We start from the raw sequence: 25,051 nt of genomic DNA, 5'->3' as shown, positions 1-25,051 counted from the left end.
GAAACCTAAGACCTTTCTACTTCTGTCTGAACATTGAATCAGTTTTTAAACTCATGAAAGGCATTGGACTAGGGCACAGAGATAACTCAGTCCAAACCTATTAGGAAAGAATCAATGGCTGAAGGATTGCACATGAAACCAGACTTTCTACCTTAAATATTAAAATAAATACCTCCTAGGAAAAAGTTGTTACAGAGAACAACTTTTGTTGATTGTTACTGACAATCTTGAAAATTCAGAAACTCATTTCTGATTCTTTTCATGGACTTGAGCATGATCAACTTCAAGACAATTCTTTGACCAATTAGTCAAATTTATACTTTACCAAACATTGGCTTCTTAAACAATATATATTTTATGTATTAGTCTGTTTTTCTCTACTATAACATAATATCTGAGACAGGCTACTTTATAAATGAAATATTTTTATCGTGACTCGTAAACCTCTGGAGGTGCAAGATCCAAACAACATGGCATAAATTCTGGTGTAGATCTTCCTCGGCTGCATCACATTATGGTGGGTGAAAAGGAGAAGCACAGAGAGGAAATTCCCTCTAGGATGCTACCATTGACCTCTGTTATGGTTTTTACTGTCTAGGAATGTCAGTTTAGAAATTAAAAACTTGGGGTAAAGAGTCATCTGATGTCTACTACTCCAAACAGTTTTGTTGGGTGGCTAAGACTGGTGTGGCATATGTAGTTACAAAATGGCTGGAGATAGTTCCCAGAGAAGTGGGAATCACTGTATCTTGGACAGAAACTCCATGATGTGGGTATCATAAGAACTCAAAGCCCAGCAGGGAAACAAACTTAACAACTAGCTTCAACCCAGGCTTATGTGTGCTCAATTACGCAAAGGCTAGAAGGAAGGTATCAACTATATTTTTCTGATAGTGTTATACTGGGGGCAGAGGCCTGGCACAAAGCTGAGGTAATCATGGAGACCCCCTCTTCACCCTGATTCTTGCCATCGTGCCAGAAATACTTCATACATGTTGCTCAGAGTGACAGACATGAGTTTATTAGAAGGAATATGATAAAGGAAAAAAGGACACTCTCAAGGGACAGAGTAGGTCCTCTTAGGAGAAGGGCAGTATGCTTCTCCTAGCCTCCAGTTTTATTGGGGGTCCCATGGAAATTTCCAGAGATTCCCACCTAGGTTCACCTCTTGATTCCCCACCTCCAACACCTCTTTACTTTTGACAGCAGACTGACATGAGATTCTCAAGTCCCTACTGCACAAGACAACTCTAGGTCACTTTGACCCATAATGACTGGTTCTAATTAGACCTTGTTCTTACAGATTTTATTTAGGGTTAGGAGAAGTCTTCCTTTTTTGCCTGAGTTCTGGGATCTTGTCTGTGTGGAGAATTACCAGATCCTCTCCCTTCAGGATAACTTGTGTTCTCATTGGAATTTTGGATCTGCATTTCTCCTGCAGCTAACAGTTAGTTTGCTGAGGAATGTAACATATGTTGTCAACTCAGGCTAGTCAGGGCTGCAGGTAATTTTTTTTTTTAAGAGAAAGCATGTGGGGGTCAGCACAGTGGGCTCAGTTTTAGAATTATTCCCTTAACTTCACAGTTGACATCTATCTGTTCTCTATCAATAAGAGGTCGCATTCCTACCGACTGTGTGTGTGTGTGTGTGTGTGTGTGTGTGTGTGTGTGTTTTGCTATGTTGCCCAGGCTGACCTCAAACTCCTGGGCCCAAGTGATCTTCCTGCCTCAGCCTGTGGAGTAGCTAGGATTACAGGCCACAACATCCAGCTCTATCAAAACAAATGGATTACTGCCCTGGCCTGAAAGCCCTTTAATTGTTAGGCAAGATGCTTAAAATTTCCTGGCCTCTGTTTTTTCACATGTAAAATGTGGATAATAATAAAACATCAACCTTGGAAGACTAGAGATGTAAAACCCAGAAAACATGATAGATAATAACTCCTAGTCATTGTTCTTGTTATTGTGAGACTATAGAAGGCCAGATTGAGAAATGCATAATATTCACAGTCCAATCTTCAACGTCTATCTGGCAGATAGTGTATACTCAAGAAATAATTTAGAATGAATGACAGCGGTGTGCTCCGAAAATAATGACTGATTTCCGAAAAAAGTAGGTTGGTTATTGTCAACCTTCCGTGGCCTTTTACTATTGAAATTTTCATCTCCTTTGTCTTCACACCTGCCTCTCAAATGGTCCTTGTACTGCTTGTTTGAGGCAGGCCATTGCCGCCTGTCCTAGAAGATGCCAGAGGGGATGATAATTCCTCTCATCCTATGATATCAAGAGAGGCCACGGATCTTTATTTTTTTCTTTTGTAAAAGGCTAACCAGCATATAGACATTCCTATTCCCAAAGCCCAGATAGAGTCCTCAACCAGGGACCTCGCCCACATCCTGACGCCCGCCTTCCCAGCGACTGAAGCTCCTCCCATCCAAGCAGGTGCTAGGGGCGCATTTCACTTAGCTGGTCCAGGGCCCTATGCGCATGCGCATAAATCTCCCACCCGGTGGCTGGGGGCGGGGCCACTTACGTCATTCGGGCGCGCGCTGAGGGCGACGCTATGGTTGCCGGAAGTTGAGTGGCGGTAAGTAAGCAGCGGCTGCTGAGGGAGGAGTGGGCTCCTGCGGGGTTGGTTTTGGAGTCCTGAAGAGAAGGGGGCGAGCTCGGCTGCGAGGCCGAAGGTCACTTCGCGTTTCAGAATCCTCTAGCGCCCACCTCAGGGCGGTCCTCCCACCTCTGGGGAGTTACTGAGAACGCCTGTCGCCCCTCCTCTCCATCCACGTCCCCTCACACTGGTTCAGTCCGGGGTCTTCTGACTAGAAAACTTCTGCTTATTTCCCAAGTCAGTCCCCCTTCTGTCCTCTGGCAGGGAGTGCTCAGAATCCCGTGTTAAAACACAGGAGTTGGGACATCTGGGTTCTCGTCCTGGCTTTGCCCAAATTTGCTCTGTGACTCTGGACATCTCTTCCCTTTTTGCCCTCCTCTGTGAGGTGGGAGCAGTAATACATTATTTGTTAAATGAAGTTAAACTAAGTCTCCTAAACACTTTTTCTCTTTTTTTCTCCTCCTTCCATCCCTTTTTCTTGCGATACAGGGGATGGAACCCAGGGTCTGGCTTGTGCTAGGCAAGTGCTCTACCACTGAGCCACATCCCTGGCCCTCTAAAGGCTTTTCTAAACTAAGGCTCTTGATTCCTTGGTTTGGTCCCGAAGTTACAAACTAATGCTTAAGAGAAATCAGTCAGGTAAGGTAAATGCAGTGTAAGAAAATTTCTTTGTCAGAAATAAAGTCATATTTTTACTGAATTGAATTTTTATAAGCACCGTACTTAATGGAGAAATGAAACTAAGGCTAGGGTGCATTTGTGCATATATGTAGTCCCCTTAGTTTTTAGCACCACTAATATGCTTCTCCATTGTTTCATAAAGTTTTGGCAACTAATTCAGTGTTTCTCAAAGCTGTACATCTGTGCCCACGTGTATCTGTGACTGCAGTTTGGGGCCTCTGTCTTAGGCTTCCTTTACCATTGGCTACTTGGATATTTTTCCATGACCCGTTTGCTCACTGGTCTGTTTCTTCAGTGACAAAAACCTCAATACTTCTGGTTGCTTCCGTTTGGTCTTTCCTAGTTCTGACTCTGAAATGCTGAGCTAAAAGAAGTTATCCAATAATCTTATCAGGTTTCTCCTTTAGGTTCTAGAAATCACCCTCACATTTAATAGCTCTATATGTCTTTGAAAGCTAAGAGTTTATCTTCCAGGTCTCTCCTTTCCTAGGCTAGCATATTTAATTTATTTATCCATAGTAAACTCCACAATGATAGAGGATTTTGTTTTATTTGTTGATTGACTGACTAAAATATTCCAGTGCTTGTTAGGTGCCATACATTACTATATACACTGAAGACAGAAATAGTTCTATTTCAGGGAGCCTGCTTTTTGATGGTGATAGCAGTGCTTGTCAATAAATATGTATTTTTAACAATATTTTTTAGTTGTAGATGAACACAATACCTTTATTTTGTTTATGTATTTTTGTGTAGTGCTGAGAATCAGACCCAGTGCTCCACACATGCCAGGCAAGTGCTCTACCACTGAGGCACATCCCCAGCCCTGCTTTGTGTTTTATTTAGAGACAGGGTCTCACTGAGTTGCTTAGCGCTTTGTTTTTGCTGAGGCTGGCTTTGAACTTTCAATCCTTCTGTCTTAGCCTCACAAGCTTCTGGGATTACAAGTGTGCGCCACTGTGTCCAGCAGTACATAATTTTTAAGGAGTGGTAGGTATTTCAGATCCTGATAACTGCTACAAAAAAGAAAACAGGGTAATGGGGTAGAGAGAAACTTAGAGGACACCAAGGGAGCATTTTTATTTTTATTTATGTATTTTTTATTGAGGGATGTTTTTAAAACATCCTCCTAGACATCCAGCTGGACAGATTTGAGTTTCTGAGGAGGTGACATTTGAGCTAACATTTGAGCTAATGATGAAAAGGCCAGTCTTGTGAAAACTCATACTGCCATATTGTCCCTTATTCCTTAACTCGGCACTCTAGTCTTATTAAATTGCTTGCCTCTAGCTTTCTGCTCCTGTAGTTCCTGTTGCCCAGAATGTCTTACTCTTCTTTCCGTTTTTCTTGGTCAATTCCTATGTGCTTTCATGTGACATGATTTTGAAACCCTTTAAGGAAGTGAGTACTGAGCTGTTTTCAAGCACAGCCATGTGAAGTTGATCTCAAGCAACTTTCCATTCTAGAGAATAAACATAAGTGTTTATTGAGCATCTGCCGTGTGCCTGGCACTGAACTGCAAACTCGGAATGCAAAAATAAGTAAGATATGCATTCCTCTTGTCAAGGAGTTTACTTTTTGAAAACTATAGCATGGAGTTTATCTTAGAGGTTTGGTGGAGGAGGTTTTGGCGTGTTTGTAAGTGAGGCTGAGACACCAGAAAGTTTGTATGAGGAGTTACTGCTTTATCACATTCTAAAGAATAAGCAGACTGTACCAGATGAAGAGGGGTGGGAGGTGGCATGAACCAAGGACTGTAAGTATACTCATTGCTTATGAGTGGTTCATCAGAGAGGCAGCATAGAGTTGTAGGATGAGAGGTGACTACAGAGATAAGTGGGAGCCACATCACGAGGGCCTTATGGGCAATAGCATGTTAACAGCACAGATTTTTGTGTCATATGCCTGTATCCCAGTGCTAGCTTTGCCATTGAACTAGTTTTGTAACCTTGGATAGGTCACTTTCTTTCTAAGCTTTAGTTTCCTCTATGAAAAAGGAAAGAAGGGGATTTGAGGCGTTGCTCAATGGTAGAGCACTTGCCTAGCATGCACAAAGCCCTGGATTAGATCTGCAGCACTGCCAGGGGGTGGGGGAGTGGGAATTTTAAAAATTATAAATTGAATGAGCTGGTATGCTATCCACTTAGTTCTAATAGAAGATGGATGTTTAAAAAATAGCAGTTAGTGTTGTCAGGCTAAGAAGTTTAGATTTCATTTTTAAAATGTGGGAGTAGAGATCAGAGTACTGAAAATGTAAAAAAGAGTGTAATTCTCTCATCAGTTTTAAATCACTCAGGCAGTAATGTGGTGGGTGCACTGCATATGGTAGGACCAGTAGGGGACCATCCAGGGCACATTGCAGCAGCCCAGGTCGTCCACCTTCATCCATAGAAGTGAAGTCAAGTAATGGCTTCTCACTTTTTCTGTATTCTGATCGTCCCACCTTTGTCCAGCATCATGAGGGCCTGATTATATAATCAAAGGAGAATAGACAGAAGTTTCTGTGTCCATGGTGGACTGGGTGGCACCTGTTTCCTAGTCCAGCTCCAGAATGATCACCTTTGGGCTTTTCTCATACTTCTTCTGCATCATCCTTTGAACTCCTTTTGGTTTGTCAGTCTGTCTTCCAGCGTGTGTAAGTCCTCTTCCTCAAGGAGTCCTCCAGATAGGGCAGGAATTGCTCTTTCTTGGGAAAACCGTAGGCCCTGTCGGCTACATTGTAGACACATGCTCTTGATGCTGTCATTGGCCACCCAGCCCTTGACGTTCCCCATGTGTGCTCAGACAGCTCTCTTGCCAATTTCCTGGTGTGTCTGTTTTTTCATTTCTCTCCTCCACCTCCAGCCTTGCTTTTTGCTTCCCTAAGTTGTGGCCCTTAGTCAAGGCTCTTTGATGTCCTCTTCTGTCCTTTCTCCAGCCTTTAATTCAAGTCAGTGAAAGCAAGGGTGCTTGTTCTGGGGCTTGTTTCAAATGTGTACTGCCACCCCATCTCCTTTGCCTCAGGGACCTGGTTCTTGCGTTTGTGAATTTTCTTTCCTGTTTACCGTCTTCCCATTTAAGTATTTTTAGTTTTTATTTTACCTTGGAAAGAAACAACGTCCTCACCCATTTACACCTGCCCATTTTCCTAGCTGCATTTCTTGGAAGAGCGTTCTAGAATTGCCACCTCTGCTTCCTCAAATCATCATTTGCTGAGATCCTGCTTCTGTCTAACCGCTCCACCAAAGCTACTCTCCCCAGAGTTACCAAAACTCCTGAGCACTTTTCTTTCTTATCTTCTGAGTTCTTGGCACATCCGTCATTGCTACTATTACCCTTGGTGTACCAGAACCAGTCCTACTTTTTATTGTCTCTATTTCCCTCTCAGTTTTCATTATGGACTCTTTTTTTCTCCTTTTGTCCCTTAAATGCCATTTTCTTCTAAGCTCTGCTCACTCTTTGGTTCTTATCCACAGCTTCGATACTCATTTATGTGCCCATGACCCCTGCTCTCTATCTTGAGTCCAGTCTCTTCTGAGTGCTCTCCTCAGACTCAGCAAGTCCAAAGCCAAGCTCATCATTTTTCCTGCAGACCTGCTATTCTCTCTTCATCCTCTAATCTTGCCCTCTCTTTCTTCCGTGTAGTCTTTCAATACAGAACCCTGGGCACCATTTTGGACTTTTCCTCTTGTGCTGTTCTTTCTCCTCTCCCTTCCAGTCCAGGCAGGAGTCAGAGTTCTACCCATTCCACTTGTCCTGCCACCTTTTCTCCTCCATTTTCACCCTACTCCCTTCTTGCAGGCCCTCTTCACCTTGCCTGTATTTCTGTCCTATCTCCCAGCTGGGTGCCACGCTTTAGGAGTCTGGTCCTCACTGGTGTTGCAGCATCCTTCTGAAATGCACATTTTTGCTGAAATATAGATCCATCACTTTTCTCATTTTATTTAAGTTCCATCTAGAGGTAGTTTTTAGTCAGTTTTTTTTTTTTAATGTGGTTTCCAGCTGCTTTGCCACACATACCTCTCCTTCCTGCTATACAGGACTCATTCATATTTTCTCAAACATACTGTCCGGTTTTATTCATTCTTAGCTTCTTCTTCATCAAGTATTTGCTAGGCACCCAGAGGGTGCTAGGACTGAGTCAAATGCTGGGAAAACAATGAGGAAAGGGGAAAAATGAAAACCCAACATGTCTCTTTCTCATAGAGCTTTGATTATACTCGGGTAGACTGATATTGAAAATGTGTAAGATAATTGCTTACATGCCCTGAAGGTGAGGTACAGAGTGCTCTTGGAGGATATGATATGGAATTGGCTTGTGTAGGAGGTAAGGCAGTCAGGAAAGTCCTCCCTCAGAGGCATAGTTGAGCTGAGATTTGAAGGAAGAAAAGAAACAGACTAGGTGATGGGTGTGAGGAAGAGGACAAGAACATTCCACGCCTATGCAGAGGCCGTGGGATATTTCTGGAATTGAAGATACGGAGCTGAGAGCTTCCTTTCTTCCACCTGTGGTCTTCCTCATCCACCGTCCTTGCCTGGAGCGGCTGCTGCTGTACATTCCCCTCTCCCATCAAGGAGGCATTTGGAAGTTGTTTTATTTTGCTTTGTTTGGTGACAGTAACCAGAGGGCATCACTATGTTTATTGAGAGGGAACCAGCCCTGCTGGTTTGCAGTATGCAAATACAGATCCATTGCTTTTCTACTGTTTGCAGTATGCAGGCTTGAAACAGAAAAGAATCATCTCTCTGAGCATGCCAGGAGGACCCTGTTGAGAATCTACTGCTAGGCTGCAGAGCCTTGGGCTCAAGGGTTTCTGTGGGAAGCCGTCTAATGTTCTAATTTAGGTGTCCTTCCTTTCCCCTGCTCAGTATCCTGTACAGACAGCACATTGTACTCTGTGTTTTACTCCCAAGTTGTTCTGTTGTCTTTCCAATTGTGTCTTGTCTTCAAAACTATTAGCTTTTTAAAGGTAGGGGCCATAGCTTTTTTGCCATGGAATCCTGAATTATAGCACAGGCACCAGAAGATAATATAAATGTTTACCACAGGAATAACTAAATGGTAACTGTGACATCTCTGATGCAAGTTTTGATTGTGTGCGAGCTTTGATTTTTTTAATACCTCATATGTGCTGGGAACATACGTTTCCTAATTGAATACTCAACAGTAATTCTGCATGGTGGATAGCATCCCGGTGTGCAGATGAGGAGAAAGACTTCAAGAGAATCCTCAGAAGTTAGATGACTCAGAGAACTTAAATAACAGCTAAAAAGTAGCAGAGGTTAGGATTTGAATTTGGATCTCTGGCCTGTGTCCTTCTCAGTCTAGCATTCTGCTTGTATTTTATCAGACTATATTGTTGTCCAATTGTTTTCTTGAACTTAGATTTGAGGCCCTATATTTACCTCCCACTGTGGGGCGGGGGATGGAATCCAGCACATGCTAAGCAGGCGCTCTGCTGCCGAGCTGTACTCCCAGTGCTGTAATTTTTGATCTTGTTAAAATGGGGCTTTCACTGCAGCTGGTCAGAATTTTTTTTTTTTAATTCTGAATTTTAGACATCTTTTGCATTGTCCATTTTTTTCCTGCTTTGTGTCCTATGTGGAATTGGTACGCAGACCTTCTATATCATCATCCAAATCAGTGGCTAAATGTAATTAGAATATACAGGTTGAGCATCCCTGATTCGAAATCTGAAGTGATCTAAAGCAAAAGCTTTTTGAGTGTTGACAAAGTGGCACAGAGCAGCTTCCATACCTGACCTCATGTGATTGGTTTTAATCAAAAGGAAGACACACTAAAAATACTGTGTATGAGGTGCATATGAAACAAATGACTTTGTGTTTAGACTTGGGGGCCCATTCTCATTATCCTGCAGAGATCCCAAAATCTGAAAAAATCTGAAACTTCTGGACCCAAGCATTTTGGATAAAGGATACTCAGTTTGTATTCATGGGTTTCCCTCACTGTTAGTTCTTCCCACAGGGTTCAGCACACATGAAATGGTAATGTTAATTACTGTTCTTGTGGGTATATTAAATAGAAGTAAAGGGGACAGGACCAAAGGCTGAGCCAAAGATTTATCAATATTCACTCCTTTCTTATAATTATCAATTTGTTAAACAAACAGATCTTTCTATAGGATTATTTTACCAGTTTTTAATCCTCTGATCTTATCTACGGAGGATTTCTGGAGCAATCTTGAAACATTTTTGAGGTTCATATAGCCTATGTCTATTATTCCTCACTGGTGAAGGCAGAAATGCAGTTATTCTGTTTTGACTTTTTTTTTTTTTCTTTTAAAGAGAACCATATTATTCTCATGTGGTGCCTCAGGGCTGCTTCATAAGGGTGTGCACTGTACAAGAGACCATGTGAAAGTGAGTGCCATTAATGTCATAGGCATAGGGGTATGTTTATGCAATAACAATTTTCTGGCAGATTAGGATAAAATGGCTTGAGCCAACCTGATCGATGTGTTATAATACTTCTCTAGCTAAAGGAAGTAAAATGTCTGGAGGGAGGACTACCATTTTCTGGTTGTACTGAAGTTCTCTGTGGATTATGTTGGGTCCACATGGTACCTTTTCTGTGAGCAAAATCTCTGTCCAGTGGTCTGTGGAACCTACCCTTATTCAATATGATATTATAAAATCTGAAATCAGATATTTGCTAGGCCCAATCTTTCAGTACCTCTCCTATTTTTATATAATTCTTTGTTTAATTTGAAGGTTTTACTCTGCACAAAGGAAAGAGGGAGCTCAGTCCTTGGGACTGCTCTTCTCATGACAGCCAGGACATTGCTCCATAGTTCTTGTTGCTTCTTGGTGTGGGTGTTTGTCTCCACCCTCTTTTCTTGATGAACTCAAGGATCTGGTTGTCCTTGTAGATGTTGAGCAGCTCCGTGGCATAACATGCCCATGGAGCAGATCCACACACTTCTTGGATCCTGTACTGCCCTGAATGAGCTTGTGCTTCGAGGGTGGTGTGTTCGAGGGTTGAGTGTCTTGGCTTATTCACTGTCATAGGCATCAGGGGTGTTCACTTGTTCACTGTGTGGCTCTTATTGAGACCACTGTTGGGGTAGTGGAGTAAGGCCTTGGGATTCTTCAAAGAACACAAGAAATGAAAACCACAGAAATAATCCTTCATATCAGTCAACTTTTAGAAAGTCACAAATTTTAGGTGTTTATTGATGGAAGGGCCCCATAGGCGTTCAGGTGAATCTAGGTGTCCTTCATGCACAGAACTGATCGAAATGACTCCATGGGTCGGTGGATGTAACAAAAAGAACTCAAAAGTAGGCATGCCACCCTCCTTCCTTGTGTTGCTCCTTTCCCTCCCTTGGGCCCACATTTTCTCAACTACCATTCAGTCAGGGCTTGCCATACTCCACAGCATTGGCACCCAGTGCACCTTTCTCAAACACTGAGACTGCAGGACACTGGTGAAGAGCCAGGTGAGGACCACAGAGGAAAGCAGTGCAGAAGTACCTGGGTGCCTGTTCCCATGACTGACCTGTGGAGGAGCAGATGTCAGAACTGTAGGGCTAGAGGTGGTTCACTGGGAGGCAAGGGCCTCTACCTGTCCTTCGTAGCAGCTGTTCTAATTGCCAGCGTGATTGCCTGTTACCACAGAAGTCATCTGACAGAGGCTTCTTATTTTCAGCAATGAACCTCTTTTTATTAAAGTCACAAAGAAAACCACTTTGGGGTCTTGATGTTTTCTGGACACATTTATTTGGCTTAGGAACTTGCCCTCCTCAAAGAGGAGGCTCTTTAAACCTCCCTCATTCACAGACTTGCACATGATTTCCAAAGCTTTGGAAGTTGCAGAGGTTTGTCTACAGAATGTGCATTGTTGCCCTGTGCGAAATCACCTTCTCCCCACTCCTGGCCATTGTCCCTCCACTTTTTACACACAAGCAGCTGAGGACACTCTGTGTGTCAGCAGGACTTGGGGCATGTGGTTTGGTGCTGCTTTTAATGCTGCCTGAGCTCATGGCCCTTCAGCTGGGAAAATGAGGCTAGAAGCCTGCTCTCTCTGCTCCATTTGGGCCCAGAGAAGGTGCTTCAGGGCCAAATTGCCACTATTCTGGCACTTCTGCTAAGTGAATGCCCCCACGTGGTCCCAGAGAAATTGAACACGAGTGTTCCTGACCCCTGGAACTTGCTCCTTTGACCTTCTCTTGAGGACCTGCTGTCAGCAATGGGGGCCGTGTTTTAATGCATTGTCTGCTGTTTGCAGCACCCCTTTCAGGGAGGAGCAACTTCAGGCATATTTTATGCAGAGGAAGTTTTCATAGTGAACACTGGGAAGGGGAGCTGCGTTTGTTGGCTGCTAAGGGGAAGTGACAAGAAAAATGAATAGCAGCTGCCCTTTGTCGACTGCCTACTATGCGCTGAGCACTATAGCCGAGATGACACTCATGTCCCAGTGCCATTCTGGGAGGACAACGTCATATTTGACGGATGAGCAAATGAAGGTGCAGGGGGATGCAGGCTCCTGGTTCAGGCTTCTCAGCCAGGTATAAGTAGAGCTGAAATTCATACTTGTCTTTCTGTGATTCAAGATCAGATTTCCATCCTTTATATGGTACCTCTGCTGTTAGTGTTTCTTTCTCTAACCCTCAAAAATTCCCTTACTCTCCAAATGCTGACAGAAACTCCAAAACACAGGAAAATTACAGCGAGAGAATTCTCAGCATGGTTAGGTTGGTCTGTTTATCTGCTGTCCCTTTGAGAGTCTATTTCCCCTAAAGACGGGCTTTTTGTCTTTGGTTTTTCCATCTGATTGTTGTTTATTCTCTATCACTCTGATGTCTTCATTTCTAACAGTCCTACACTAGCTTGATATTTGCTGTGGCCAATCCTGTTAGACCCCCGCGGTGGGAGAGTGGTTGGGCTACCTCACCCCAGGAAACACTTCTGCTTCAATTAATTTTATAAGCAGCTGAGCCAAAATACTTCCATCTTCAGCATCGTTAATAAGAAAATGCCAGAAAACGTTATGGAAATGATATTTCACAGAGGCTCCTTATTTACAGCAATGAATTTCTTTTCACAAAAGCTACATTTAAGTAGGTCATCTGTTGTCTGCTGAGTGAATACGGCACCTGAAGGTTCTTTGTAGAATTGCTTTATATTGAACATAAGGGATTTTTGTTCTGCTCTTTAATTGAGGTATAACATACATTAGTAAAGGGAACTGATCTAAAGTATATCACTCATGGTTGTTTACATAGGTATATGCCTTGTAGGCACCACCCAGCTTAAGTTCTAGAATTCTTCAACTCGCCAGAAAGCTTTCTGACTCCCTTTCCCAGTCAGCTGCCCTGCCCCACCCTGAAAGAATGTTCTAGCTTATGTCACGTTGATTGGTTTTGCCTGTTGTAGCATAAAGCTGTATGCTCAGGTGGTAAAATATTCGAAATATTTTTGTTTATTTTGTGGTACCAGAGGTTGAATCCAGGGGTGCATTTCCACTGACCTATTCCTCTAGCTCTTTTTATTTTTAACTTTCTTTCTTTTTTTTTTTTTTTTGGCACTAGGACCTGAACCCAGAGGTATTTAAGCACTGAGCTACATCCACAGCTTCATATATATATATTATTTTGAGATAGGGTTTCCCTGCATTGCTGGGCTGACATCAAACTTGCAATCCATCTGCCTTAGCTTCCCAAGTCATCAAGATTACAGATGTGCACCACTGTACCTGGCATTAATATTTTACTTTGCAAACCTAGAAGAAGAAGAATAAGGTGTTGCATTTTCCCCTCTCCCAGAGATTCTATTCAGATTTTATCCCAATAATATCCCTTGAGGCTGGCTTCATCCCAGGATCGTCCCCAAGCTGTCATGTCTTATGTCTTGTCTTGACTTCTAAGATCTTAAGACTTTTGAAGCTTAACAACCAGTCCCAGTAATTTTGTAGAATGGTTTTCAGGTTGCATTTGTCTGATGTTTGCTCCTGGTGAGACCCAGATTTGATGCTGTGTTCTTTTTGTCATTTTAGGTCAGCACACAATGTTTATTTTTCCCTTTACTGCTGATGTTAACCTTAATCCCTTCATGAAGGTGGTATTTCATTGTTGTTGCAGGAACCCAGGGTCTCACACATGCTAGCATGTGGTCTGCCACTGAGCTACACCTTTAGCCCTAGATGGTGTCTTAATTAGCAGAGTTTGTCAGTAATGTCACTTTTTTTCTCCTTTTAAATTGATGACCCTGCCTGCCTTTCTCCTTCTTCTTCTCCTTTTCCTTCTTCTTCTGTGTTGGGAATCAAAATCAGAGCATCAGGCATGCTAGGTGGGGCTCTGTCACTGAGCCACACCCCCCAGACTCTTGATGATTTTTTTGTAGAGAGCTGCTCTGCAACTGTGAAGATAGGCTCTTAACTCACAGCCATGGGAGTACTTTCAGAGAGATTTATTTTTGTATGTGGTGGAGCGAGGTTTTATTTAAATTGCTTTGTACATCCGTTTTCAGTCCTCTAAGATCTGAGATCCTCTAAGATCTAGTCCTAAAAAATCAACAAAAGGTTTAGAGTCCTTCTGGATTGGGTGGCCCATCTCCATTTGTCCTTCAGGGTTTTTTACTTTATTCTCCAAATTTCACAACAGTGAGTTTCTGAAGTTTGTCCTGCCAGTTATGGAAGTTGGGCTTATTTCTTTCTCTTCTTTGGGGAAGACACTCAGAAAAGGTTTCTAGAATGCATCTTAGAACATTTGCAAGCCATTCTGCAAAAGATTAGGGGCATTGAGGGGAATGCGAGTCAGGATCTGTAATTTTGGAATTTATGATCCAGTCCATGGAAACAGATGGGGAAGCAGAGAGTTGTGAAATAGTACCAAAAGCAGAGGAATCTCGGAGCCAGAGCTAGTATCCTGTCGCTGCCAAGGGAAAAGTAGGAGAAGAGTGAAGATGGTAGGAGGAGCTAGTGAAGGCTGTCCAGAGCTCTGAGATGCCAGCTAGTCACAGGGTCAGGGTGAGGGATGCTTCTTAGGGAGGGAGGTGTGGGCCCAGCACTGCAAGGGAAGGAGGACAGGTGCTGGAGGAGCACTGGGTAGCATGGCATTTTCTGAGCATCAAGTGAGAGATGCAGAGTGGCAGTATCATTGGGGGAGACCACAAAAGTTGGAAGACAGTAGCAGTATCCAGGGGAAAGTATGGAGGAAGCCATTGGAGGCATAGCAGTATGCTCGCTCAGGATGTGGGATGCTGCTATTGCAGTCTTTGTGGCTTGTTATGAGTTTCATGAAACATCAGGCAAGATTTTCCTTGGCCTAATGACACCAAGGCATGTGTGAGAGTGCTCTGTGTAGACTAGACTAACCAGTCTATGAAGAAGTACTTGCCACATCACAAGGTGCATAATCATAGACCATCTTATGTGGTATTTGAATCCAGCTTTGCAGTCTGCTTCACCATTAGCAGCTCTTGCTAATTTCTTCTACCCTGTAAAACATCCTGCCCAAAATTTCAGTCTTCCTAAAATCAAAATGCAGTATTAGCTCCTTCAAAGCATCAAAAATAACCAGTTTGGAAGCTCATTCAATCCAGGGGTAGACAATCTGCAGCCTGAGGAGCAGATCTTGCCTGAGCCTTTCTTTATGTGCTGTCTATGAGCTAAGAATGTTTTTTACCTTTTTCAAACCTTATTTAAAAAAAAAAAAGAAAGAAAGTAGAAGAAGTATGTATGAAAAAAACTGTAGCTTGCAGTTCTTAAAATGTTTGCTATCTGGCTCTTTTTTGGGAAAACTTGCCAACCTCTGGTCTCATCTGATTGCCTGGTACAGTAATCCTTAATGCAATATTACTTGGCCAGCCATCATCTATCTGATCTATGCTCGAATGCTTTCACTAATGGAAAATTCATGATCTCTCTGATCAATCTGTTTCCTATTTGGACAGCTCAAACTATTAATAATTTTTAAACTCTGCTGAAATCTGCCTTACTATATAGTATTTACCTACTGGCCTTTTGTAGGGGAAGAGAAGTATTACATGTCAACACTGAGCAACTAATATATGTAGTCACTGTGCCTAATCTGAAGAAAGATGAATAAGACATGATTCTTGTATCAAGGATCTCCCAGGTGTTATTTACTGGCATCAAAGCAGTTGAGCAGGCTGTATTAAGTCTTGTTATCTGTGCCAGAGGGTTAAGACAGTTTTTAAAAATTGTTTTATTTATGTCTGTACTGTTGTTCTTTATACACAATACAAACACCGAAAAGTACAAAGGGCGCATAGTACAGGAAATCTCTCCACCATCCAGAATTTTGACCCCCTTGCTTCTTTCATGGGAGGCCACACTCATACACTTCTTGTAAGAGTTTGACATAAAAGAACTGCACTAATGAAAGGTTAGGTCCATTGAAACAGAAACTTTGATAATTGCTCATAAAAGCACAGTTTATGAGTTTCTGCTCAAGTAGGTTGCTGAGTGTGACTCAGTTTTATTTTTATAAAAGTCTGAAATTTGGGTGGTGGACGTAGCCCCAAGGGGTTTGCATTACCTGATCACTCACTCTCCTGGTTCAGCTTAATCTTGTCTGAATTTTTTGGCTACTGTTGGGTGTTAGGCACTGTTGAGAGCCACAGCCAAAGGGGCCCCAGCAAACTTCCAGCTGCCAGCAAGCTTCAGACTGCCAGCTGATGATTGGCTCACAGTGGCCCCAGCAACATCTAGCTGATTGGCTCCTCTGCGGTGATGTTCATTGGGCTGTTTCCCTGCCCTTCAGACTGCCAGCTGATGATTGGCTCACAGCGGCCCCAGCAACATCTAGCTGATTGGCTCCTCCACGGAGCTGCTCATTGGGGGACTTCTTTGGCTCCGCCCACGCGACCCAGCCAGTCGGCCTCAAGAGCAGGAGGATTGTGGGAGGGGGTGAGGTTGGTGGGAGAGAGGCTTGTGGAAGCTGGTGGTGGCAGTTGGGCTCTGAGGGTTTTTCCCTGGAGCTGTTTTGTTTGGCGTTTGTAGTTCTAAAAATAAAGTTAGTTTCTTTTTGACAAGTGGCTCCTGATTTGTGCCAAGCCAGACTTCGGCAAGGCACTGTTGGGATTCTCATTCATTACAGTATAGCATCCTCATTAAAGCCTGTCCTCTTTAATTGGTTGTGACCCAATCCCATCTTGCATGACTCTTGGGTTCGCATCCTGAATATGATGGAAATTGTTTGAAATAAAATTGAAGCACAGTTACGTTGATGCCTATGTCAGTGTCGTTCCCTGATATGTCAGTGTGGAAATATGATAGAAATAATCTTCGATCTTTCCAAGCTAAGCAAAGGCCAGAGTCTCACCTACCCCATCCAGGGTCATACAGGCCAGCCTTACTTTAGGTAATGTTTGGATCTAGAGCAGTTATGCATAAATAATTCTTTTGGAAAGAAGATTGGCATGCAAATGATTTTAAAACTGTTTTTTTTTAAGCATAACTAGGGCTGATGGCGCAATATAAAGGTTCTGAAAAGAGTTTTCTTCCTTCTGAGAAATATAGTTTAAAGATGAAAGCAGTGACTTTGAAGTAAGGGGCTTGGCTTATAATCTCAGCCCTACTACTTCCTGAATGTGTGACTTTGTACGAGTTACTTGACCTCTCAATGCTTCACTTTTCTCTTCTGTAAAGTAGCACTTAGAGATGGTCACGAGAATGATATGTATGTAAAATGTTTAACCTAGTGCTTGGTACAGAGTAAGCATGCAATAAGAACAGTTATTACTACTACCATTATTTTGAAAGGTTTCAAAAATGTTTTACCAGAAAGCAAATGTAATTCAAGGTGGTAAATGTTATGATGAAAGCTTTGACCTGTTACTGTGAACCATTGATACCCACAGGCTGGGAGTGTTAATGATGGATTCATAAAGGACTTTGACCAGGAGGAGGATGAGGGATTCTCCTGATAGAGAGGGTAAGGATTTCCTGGGAACATCCACCAAGGCATAAGTTCAGGAAACAAGCAGATAGGGCTGTGGCACCCTGTGCTCTGTGTAGTAAGACCAGGAGGGGTCTGTTCATTTGTTTAAATGCAGGAGTGAACTGTACATCATTCCTGATGGCAGTATGCCTTCTTGTGTAGTGAATACAGGGACTAAAGACAGTGATCTGTGAGCATGTTCCTGAATTCTCTGAGTGTGTAATGATAGAGCCAGGCATGTGGCAGGGGAATGGAGTGAAGGAAGCAGACCATATGGGATGTGTGAAGTTGCAGGCGGAATATGGGTGTTGAATAGCCCTGGAGTTTGAATCCTAATTCTCCCAATTTCCTAGCTGTAGAATCTCGGTGATGTTTCTTTGTCTCTGAGCCTCAGTTTCTTCCTCTATGACATTGAAAGTTTCCATTTCTTCTACGACATTGGAGCTATCATTTCTTGGGGCTTCTGGGAGAACTGAATTCTGTTCCGGGACCTAGCCTATGGTCAGAAACTGTTAAACTTCATCTCATTCCTGATGATTATTAAAGATTGAGCCTGTAGGAATTACTATTTTATTTGCAGGTGAGAAAGAAGAAAACTGAGACTGACCAAGAGGTTTCTCCCTTGGATACAGTAATACTTTTATGTAAACTCTGAAATACAGGAAAAGGGACAGAATTTTGTGAAAAGATGCAGTCAGTTTTGGATCTCTTGACTTTGAGATGTCTGAGAGATCCAAGTCCTGGCTGTAAAAAACACATGTATGTTTGGAGGTCAGAACTAGAAATACAGGCCTGAGATTCATTGGCATATAGTTATATATTTGCGGGATTGGGGTTATAGCTCAGTGGTAGAGTGCTTGCCTCACACTTGAGAAGTACTGGGTTTGATCCTTAGCACCACATAAAAAATAAATAAAATAAATAAAGATATTGTGTCCATCTTTTAAAAAAAATCTTAAAAAAAAAAGAAAATGCATGATTTGGCCTTGGAGAATGCTTGTAGACTGAGGAAAGGACTTGATCATGGAACCCTGCAGAAACTGACAGTAGAAAGAAAACTGGCTGCATTGTGGAGAGGGAGAGGAAAGGAAGAGAGTTGAGGCCCAGGAAACAAAGCAGGAAGCTGTGACACTATTCCTCCAAATGTGGGCTGCGGATTCCAGGTGCTCACTAGGTGCTGGAGTCACAGTGCACAAGCTCTTCAGGGAACCAGTGAAATAGGAGTGGTCTGGAAAAAGGAAATGAAGGTTCTGAGTGTGCAAAGTTGAAGAAATCCATTTAAAACAATCAAAAGACAAAAAAAATTATTGTGGGATGAGGGTGCTTTTAAGTACATTTGATTAGTTTAGAGGTGAGGCTTGCAAAAGTGGGAATGACAATGACTTGGGGGCATCAAGGGAGCACCAGACATAAACCAGCATCTCCTGGGGCACTGGTAAGACTGGTAAGCTCCTATTCCTTCTCTGTCCCTTCTCCCTTCAATAGGAAGAGTGGCAGGTCCACACATCCTCATTATTAAGAGTCCCTCAAGGTGGGCTTGAAAGCCCGTGGCCAGACATTGTCTGGTGCCTGATGCCATAAACAGTATTGGAAAGCAGAGAATTTTAGGGACAATGATGGCTACCTTTGTGATCAATAAGGCTTATCAATGCTATAGAAAATATTTCATCATGATTACTACCATCTCTTGTTTTCTTTTTGTTTTTCTGAGTTTAGTAAGCCCCCAAATTTTACAAATTTTTCATTTATCCACAATCGGACTTCTATTGCCAAAGCATATTTTTAAATGTACAAAACAAAATTGAGCCTGTGGGAGAACAGCTGCCTAGGAGGAATCCAGCAGCAAACTAACCCTCCCCCCCCCCCCGCCCCCGACTTGCTTGGGACATAGTCACTTCCCTGCTGTGATCCTGCCTTTACAATCTGTTCTTTTTTTAGCAATTTTCTATCAAATTGCACTTTGTAGAACCATCACTGAGCTCCTTTTAAACATTAAAATCCAGTGGCATTAACTGGACATTTTCTTTGACTTCTAGCATCTTTTCATCATTATCTTTAAAGTTTTTTTTATTGCTTTGGGCTGATACATAGATGGACCTATCTGGCCTATCAGCTGCTGCTGCTGCTGTCCCTATTTGTTTTACTGGTTCTGTTTCTTACTTCCTGACTGTGGACTTTCTGTAGGACTTAGTTGATCTGGGGCTTTTCTTCCTAGGAGCTGGTGTTTCTTACCCACCTTAGTTGTTATCTCAGCATCCATCCTATTATCTCAGGACCCACCTTCCCAAGCTCACCTCGGTTTCCTTGGATCAGCTTCAGGTTGCCCTGCCATTGTATGTGGCTGAAAATTCCTTTATGTGCTGTTATTCTTTCCTCTGAGCCTGGCCCTGCCCTTCAAGTGTCCTTTCTTTCACTGGGCTTCATTCTTATAGCCATTGGAATCTTGATACCCCCAAGGGCCTTTTCCTCCCCATCATTCCTTGAATCCACCAAGATGCTAAATTTGGTCACCTTTTGTTTTCTGCATCCCCAAGGACAAGCCCCTCCTTCACAGTTTCACTTCTTCTCTAATCTGGATCCTTATAGATTCTTGAACTCTTTGCCTGATTTCCCTCTCTGCTTCCTTCAGAGCCTCTTTGCTACTGCTGAATTGTATTATAGTCTCATACAGAACTGCCACTGTCTTCCCTTGCAGAATTCTTCAGCCTCACCTGCAGCTTCTCCCTGTGTGGTCACTCATGTGACCCATTCAGCTTTGTGAGTGCTGCTCTTGCTCAGGACAAACCCTCCACTCAGGACAAACACTCCTGTTCCCCTTTGTACCAGGATAGTTCCTCTGATCATCTTGTCCCTTCCACTCTCTACCCACTGTCCTTGTCCTTACCATTCTTTTCAATCTTCTCTTAGTCTTAACTCCTTCACAGAGCCTCTCTTGTGGTCCTGCCCCAAACTCATATAACCATCTTGACTTTTTATGTAAAGCACTAGTGTTGCATTTTATTATATAGTTACATCAAAGCTCCTCATCGTTGATTCTAAAATCCAATAAAGTTGGAAAACTGAAAGATGGATCTATCTACTATCTGTCTATTTTGTAGTACTGGGGAATTGAACCCAATGATACTCTACCACTGAATTACATCCCCAGCCCTTTTTATTTTAATTTTTAATTTATTTTTTTAGAGAGAGAATTTTTTAATATTTATTTTTTAGTTTTCGGCAGACACAACATCTTCATTTGTGTGTGGTACTGAGGATTGAACCCAGCGCCGCGCGCATGCCAGGCAAGCGCACTACCGCTTGAGCCACATCCCCAGCCCCCTTTATATTTTTTAAGACTGGGTCTCGACAAGTTGCTGAGGCTGGCCTCAAACTTTGTATTGCCCTGCCTCAGTCTCCTGAGTCACTGTGGTTACAGGCATGTACCTCCATGCTGGGCTGAAAGCTGTATGATAATCTTGTCACAAAACTTTGGCAAAACCTCTCTGGATATGAACTGTCTTTTTAATACTTGGTAGTTTTATTGGAGGATAACTATTATAGTAACAAAGCCAGAGAGTTTTACAGAGACCACTAGTATGGAAATTTTTTATTTTATACATACAGTTTTAAAACAAATAAACTTACTAATAAGATTTCATCTATTTACTGACATTGTGAGTTTGATGAATTTACTGAACATTTATTATGGCACTCTTATGACCTCTTTCCTAACAAGGTGGCAGAAACCAGGACTCATGCCCTTTGACAATGCTTATTAACAAAGCAAATACCATTTTTTAGCTAACATGCCACATATTGGATAATTCCTACTAAATTATGCCTCAGATCACAGTCAAGACACGTTCTTACCTCCTCAAACTAGAGCCTTTATTATGAATTGCATAAAGAATACTGAATGCTATATTTTACATTTTGGATAAAATATAACTATTTTGTTGGACATGGGCTAGCCTTGAAGAAGCATGATAAAATCTATTTTAAGTCTCTTAGTTATCATCTAAAATGTATCTTCAAAAATATATCAAAAGATATTAAGGTCCTCACTTATCTACATTTTATTCTTTATAATTACCTCAGGATTCTGCTTAAATGCAAGCAACACAGTCCTAGAAAGGCAGGTAGTTGATTGATTAGGTTTTCCACAGTAATTGATGATTATTGACAGAATCAGACTGATATTTTTATTGCTTTTAAATTTTTTTTTTTATTTTGTATGTGCGCTGAGCTTCAAACTCAGGGCCTTGTGTGCTAAGCTTATGTTCTTCCACTGGACTACACCCCCAAACCTTCATGCCATTTTAAAAGTTGGAAAATATATTTTTGCTTCAATATAAAGGAATTAGTTTTGAACATTCATTATGACATTGCCTGACCTACTATTAAAGAAAAACAATGGCTAATTAATTTTCAAAGTTGTAAGTTTTTTCTTGTTTAAATTTTGTCCACATAAAGATCAGTCTATAGAAGGTGATTAATTCAAAACAGATTTTAAATAAAACATTTTCAGATGTAAGTGATGTTAGAAAATTTTAGTTTTCCATCCTGTAAAGCATATATAGTACTTCTTCCTTTTTCTGTAACTCACAAAGGCTATTTAAAAGTGGAGCTATCAGCTCTGGCACATAAAACCCAATATACATGTATAACTGTGTAGCTAAGTGAAAAATTAGGAAATCAATGCACTCTCAGACAGAAGACCCTGAAAAATAATAGCCTGATATTGGAATTAACTCAAAGGGAATTAGCAGTTAAATTAATTGTCCAAACCCGTTGTTGGTTACCAAAAAATTGATTTAACTTTGATTGATTTAGCTTGGGGATGTGGCTAAGTGGTAGAGCACTGCTTAGCATTTCTGAGTCTCTGGGTTCCATCCCCAGCATAGTACGTGAAGGTAGATAAGTCTAATTCAAGAGATTTGAACAAGTACACTGAAAATACTCATATCTAGGGCATAGACACAAATCTCTTTGGCAAACAGGACTGTTGCTGAGTTATTTTCATTTTTTTCCTTTGGTACAGAGAGCATTAAGATATGGTTGTGTGTTATGGTAACTGAAAGGTATTCTCACATACAGTCAGAAACACCCTGAATGAAATAATGCTTATGCTGATCTCATTAGACTGCCAGGATCTTCTTGTTTTGAGCTTCTCATAATACAGTGTGTGTTTCCTGAGTGTGCAAAGTACACATGCCCAATTGCCAGGATGGTCAAATTTATTTGATGAATTGGGGCGGGGATGAAGTTTTCAAATCTATACTATAGTGTAAAATGCAAAGTTGCCATGCATGTAAGGGAGCAAACACGAAATTTCAAAGAAATTAAAGGCATAGGAAGTAACGAGAAATTTGCCTTGTATTCTCCTCGGCTGGGGAGGACAATGCAGTACTCAGACAGAATTTCAGCAGTTGAATTGTTGTGTTTCTAACTGGCTGAACTTTGGATTTTGTATTTGTAGAGTTTCTTAGGACCACATGGATGGTGATGATTTCTGAGATCTTTTTTTTTAGTGGAGGTAATTGGAGATTAAACTCAGGGACACTTAACCACTTAGCCACATCTCCAGCCCTATTTTGCACTAATTGTTTAATGTTTATTTTTGCTGAGGCTGGCTTTGAACTCACCATCCTGCTGCCTTAGCCTCCTGAATTGCTGGGATAACAGGTGCACGCCACCATGCCGGTAACTTCTGAGATCTTAACCGTGTAGAAGAAGGAGTAAACACTAGTGCATCATCACTCTGACTGACTGACGTGAAAGGAAGAGGCACCAAAGTTAAGACCAGGGACTGGATTTGTAGCCCAGTGGTAGAGCACCTGGCTGACATATGTGAGGCCTGGGGCCCATCCTTTGCACTGCAAAAATAAAATTAAGATCAGAAAGGGTTATTTTGGAAAGTCATGTCATGAGGAGACCAAACTTGACAACACAGGAAATTAGGATAGTTTACTCCACCCAACTCTCCATGTTATTTTGTTTTATTGGTACATTCTAAGTATACAGAACTTTGGGATTTGTTACATTTTTAGCACATGCATACAATGTAACAATACAATTTGGCTCTCCAGCACTTCCCCACTATGATAGTTTTCAAGGTTCTGTGTTCAGTAAAATAAGACAGTCATAAAAACACAAACCTGATATGTTCCAGTTATATGTGGATATTTAAGATCATCAAACTCATAGGGACAGAAAAAAGAATGGTGGGTGTCGGCCTGGGAAAATGAAATTGTGTAAAGGATACAGAGTTCCACTTTTGCAAGGTGGAGAGATTCTGGAGATTGGCTTTGCATCTGAATATACTTCATGCTACCAAATTGAAACTTCAAAATGGTTAAAAGGGCAGATGGCATGTTGAATGTGTTTTACCAAAGTTTTTAAAAAGTCAAGTTGTAAGATGGTTCATGTACCTCTCCTTTTTGTTTGTGTGAATTAAGCTTTATTACAAATGTTTTTTTTCTTATGGGTTTTGTTTTGGAATGTTATTTCACTGTATTCTACTGTGTTTCTTAATAGGCACCAATTAAGAGCAGCAGCTATGGGGGATCCTGGACTCTTCAAATTGCAGTTTGCCCCCTTCAGCAGTGCCTTAGATGTTGGCTTTTGGCATGAGTTGACCCAGAAGAAGTTGAATGAATATCGACTAGATGAAGCCCCCAAGGACATTAAGGGTTATTATTACAATGGTAAGGTGGTAATAAACTGCCTCTCCTATCATCTTCTGGATCCTCTCTGTCCTCTAGTATAGTACCAGATTACTTATTTATCTATTTATTTATTATTTTTGTAGACCTAGGCCTTGCACATGCTAGACATGCACTTGACCACTGAGCTACACCCCAGTCCTCAGCTTTTCTTTAGAAAGGAACTCCCATTTCTTTTATATTAAGTGCTCTTCACTTTCTTTTTTCCTTTCTGACTTTCGACCCACGTTCCTTTTTCTTTTCTCTTGTTCTGGGGAAAAGAAATAGAATAGTAAAATGCAAGTTATTAATCTGAATACTGATTAATTAGTTTTACGGAAAGAAGAGATCCAAAATATTTTTCCCCCCAGGAGTCCTTCTTATAATTTTGGTAAATCCCTCACAAAATCCCTGTCACGTTCTGCCATTATCCATACAGATATTATCTGTGTGTCACAGATAAGCAGGGATTGGATGGTGCCCTTGGAGCTTCATCAACAAAGAGAACAAAACGATTGCAAATATTTTTGTTATGAATGCTACTGTTTCTGACTTGTTATTGAAGATGCAATCATTCTTCTGTTCAGGTGATTCTGCGGGACTGCCAGCTCGCTTAACATTGGAATTCAGTGCTTTCGACATGTGAGTATTTATTTTCACAATCTAAAGAACTGTTCTTGGAAAGGAGTGAGCATTCTCACCTCCCTCAGAGGTGGACCACAAGAGAAGCTGGAGAGGGTCTGGGGAGCAGAGCCAGGGCCTCAGGTTCCCTTGTGCCTCCTGTTAAGATAAGTGCTAGATGCTTAGGACTTTCTGGTTCATTTTTAAATATTTTTTTTAGGTGTCAATGGTTCATTTTTTAGCAGAAAAAAAAATGAATATTTTTCAGAGCCTTGTAGGAACCAGCTACCATCTAGATTGAGACTTAGCGAGCATCTCTCCAGATTTTGATTGTCGCTTATATTTTACGATTCTTTATTCTCTTGACTTACTCCTTTAGTAGCGTATGCATTGATCAATGAATGTTTATTAAGCCAGATTGGTATAGGAGCCACTGTGCAAGACATTATGGGAATGTTCAAAGGATATGACAGATATATTTCTTTTTTTAAATCCACTTGGCAACTAGGGGAGTTGCTGGAGAGAAGAGAGGCATATACTGAACACTTAAC

General features: G+C 41.6%; 1 protein-coding gene across 2 annotated transcripts in view; it reads left to right on the top strand.

The window, feature by feature from the left end:
- Window positions 1-2,519: 2,519 nt before the first annotated feature.
- Atg7 (autophagy related 7) overlaps window positions 2,520-25,051 on the top strand; it is a 239,697-nt gene continuing 217,165 nt past the window's right edge. For both annotated transcript variants that reach the window (XM_005333795.5, XM_021731992.2), the window contains exons 1-3: window positions 2,520-2,587; window positions 23,713-23,882; window positions 24,467-24,521. In XM_005333795.5, the coding sequence (XP_005333852.1) occupies window positions 23,735-23,882; window positions 24,467-24,521 (203 nt within the window). In that variant the 5' untranslated portion in view covers window positions 2,520-2,587; window positions 23,713-23,734. The remainder of the gene's footprint in view (window positions 2,588-23,712; window positions 23,883-24,466; window positions 24,522-25,051) is intronic.

This window comes from Ictidomys tridecemlineatus, chromosome 16 (assembly GCF_052094955.1).
Source record: "Ictidomys tridecemlineatus isolate mIctTri1 chromosome 16, mIctTri1.hap1, whole genome shotgun sequence".
NCBI classification, from domain to species: Eukaryota; Metazoa; Chordata; class Mammalia; order Rodentia; family Sciuridae; genus Ictidomys; species Ictidomys tridecemlineatus.
Note: the sequence above shows the minus strand (reverse complement) of the source record. Positions and strands in the feature narration are given on the sequence as shown.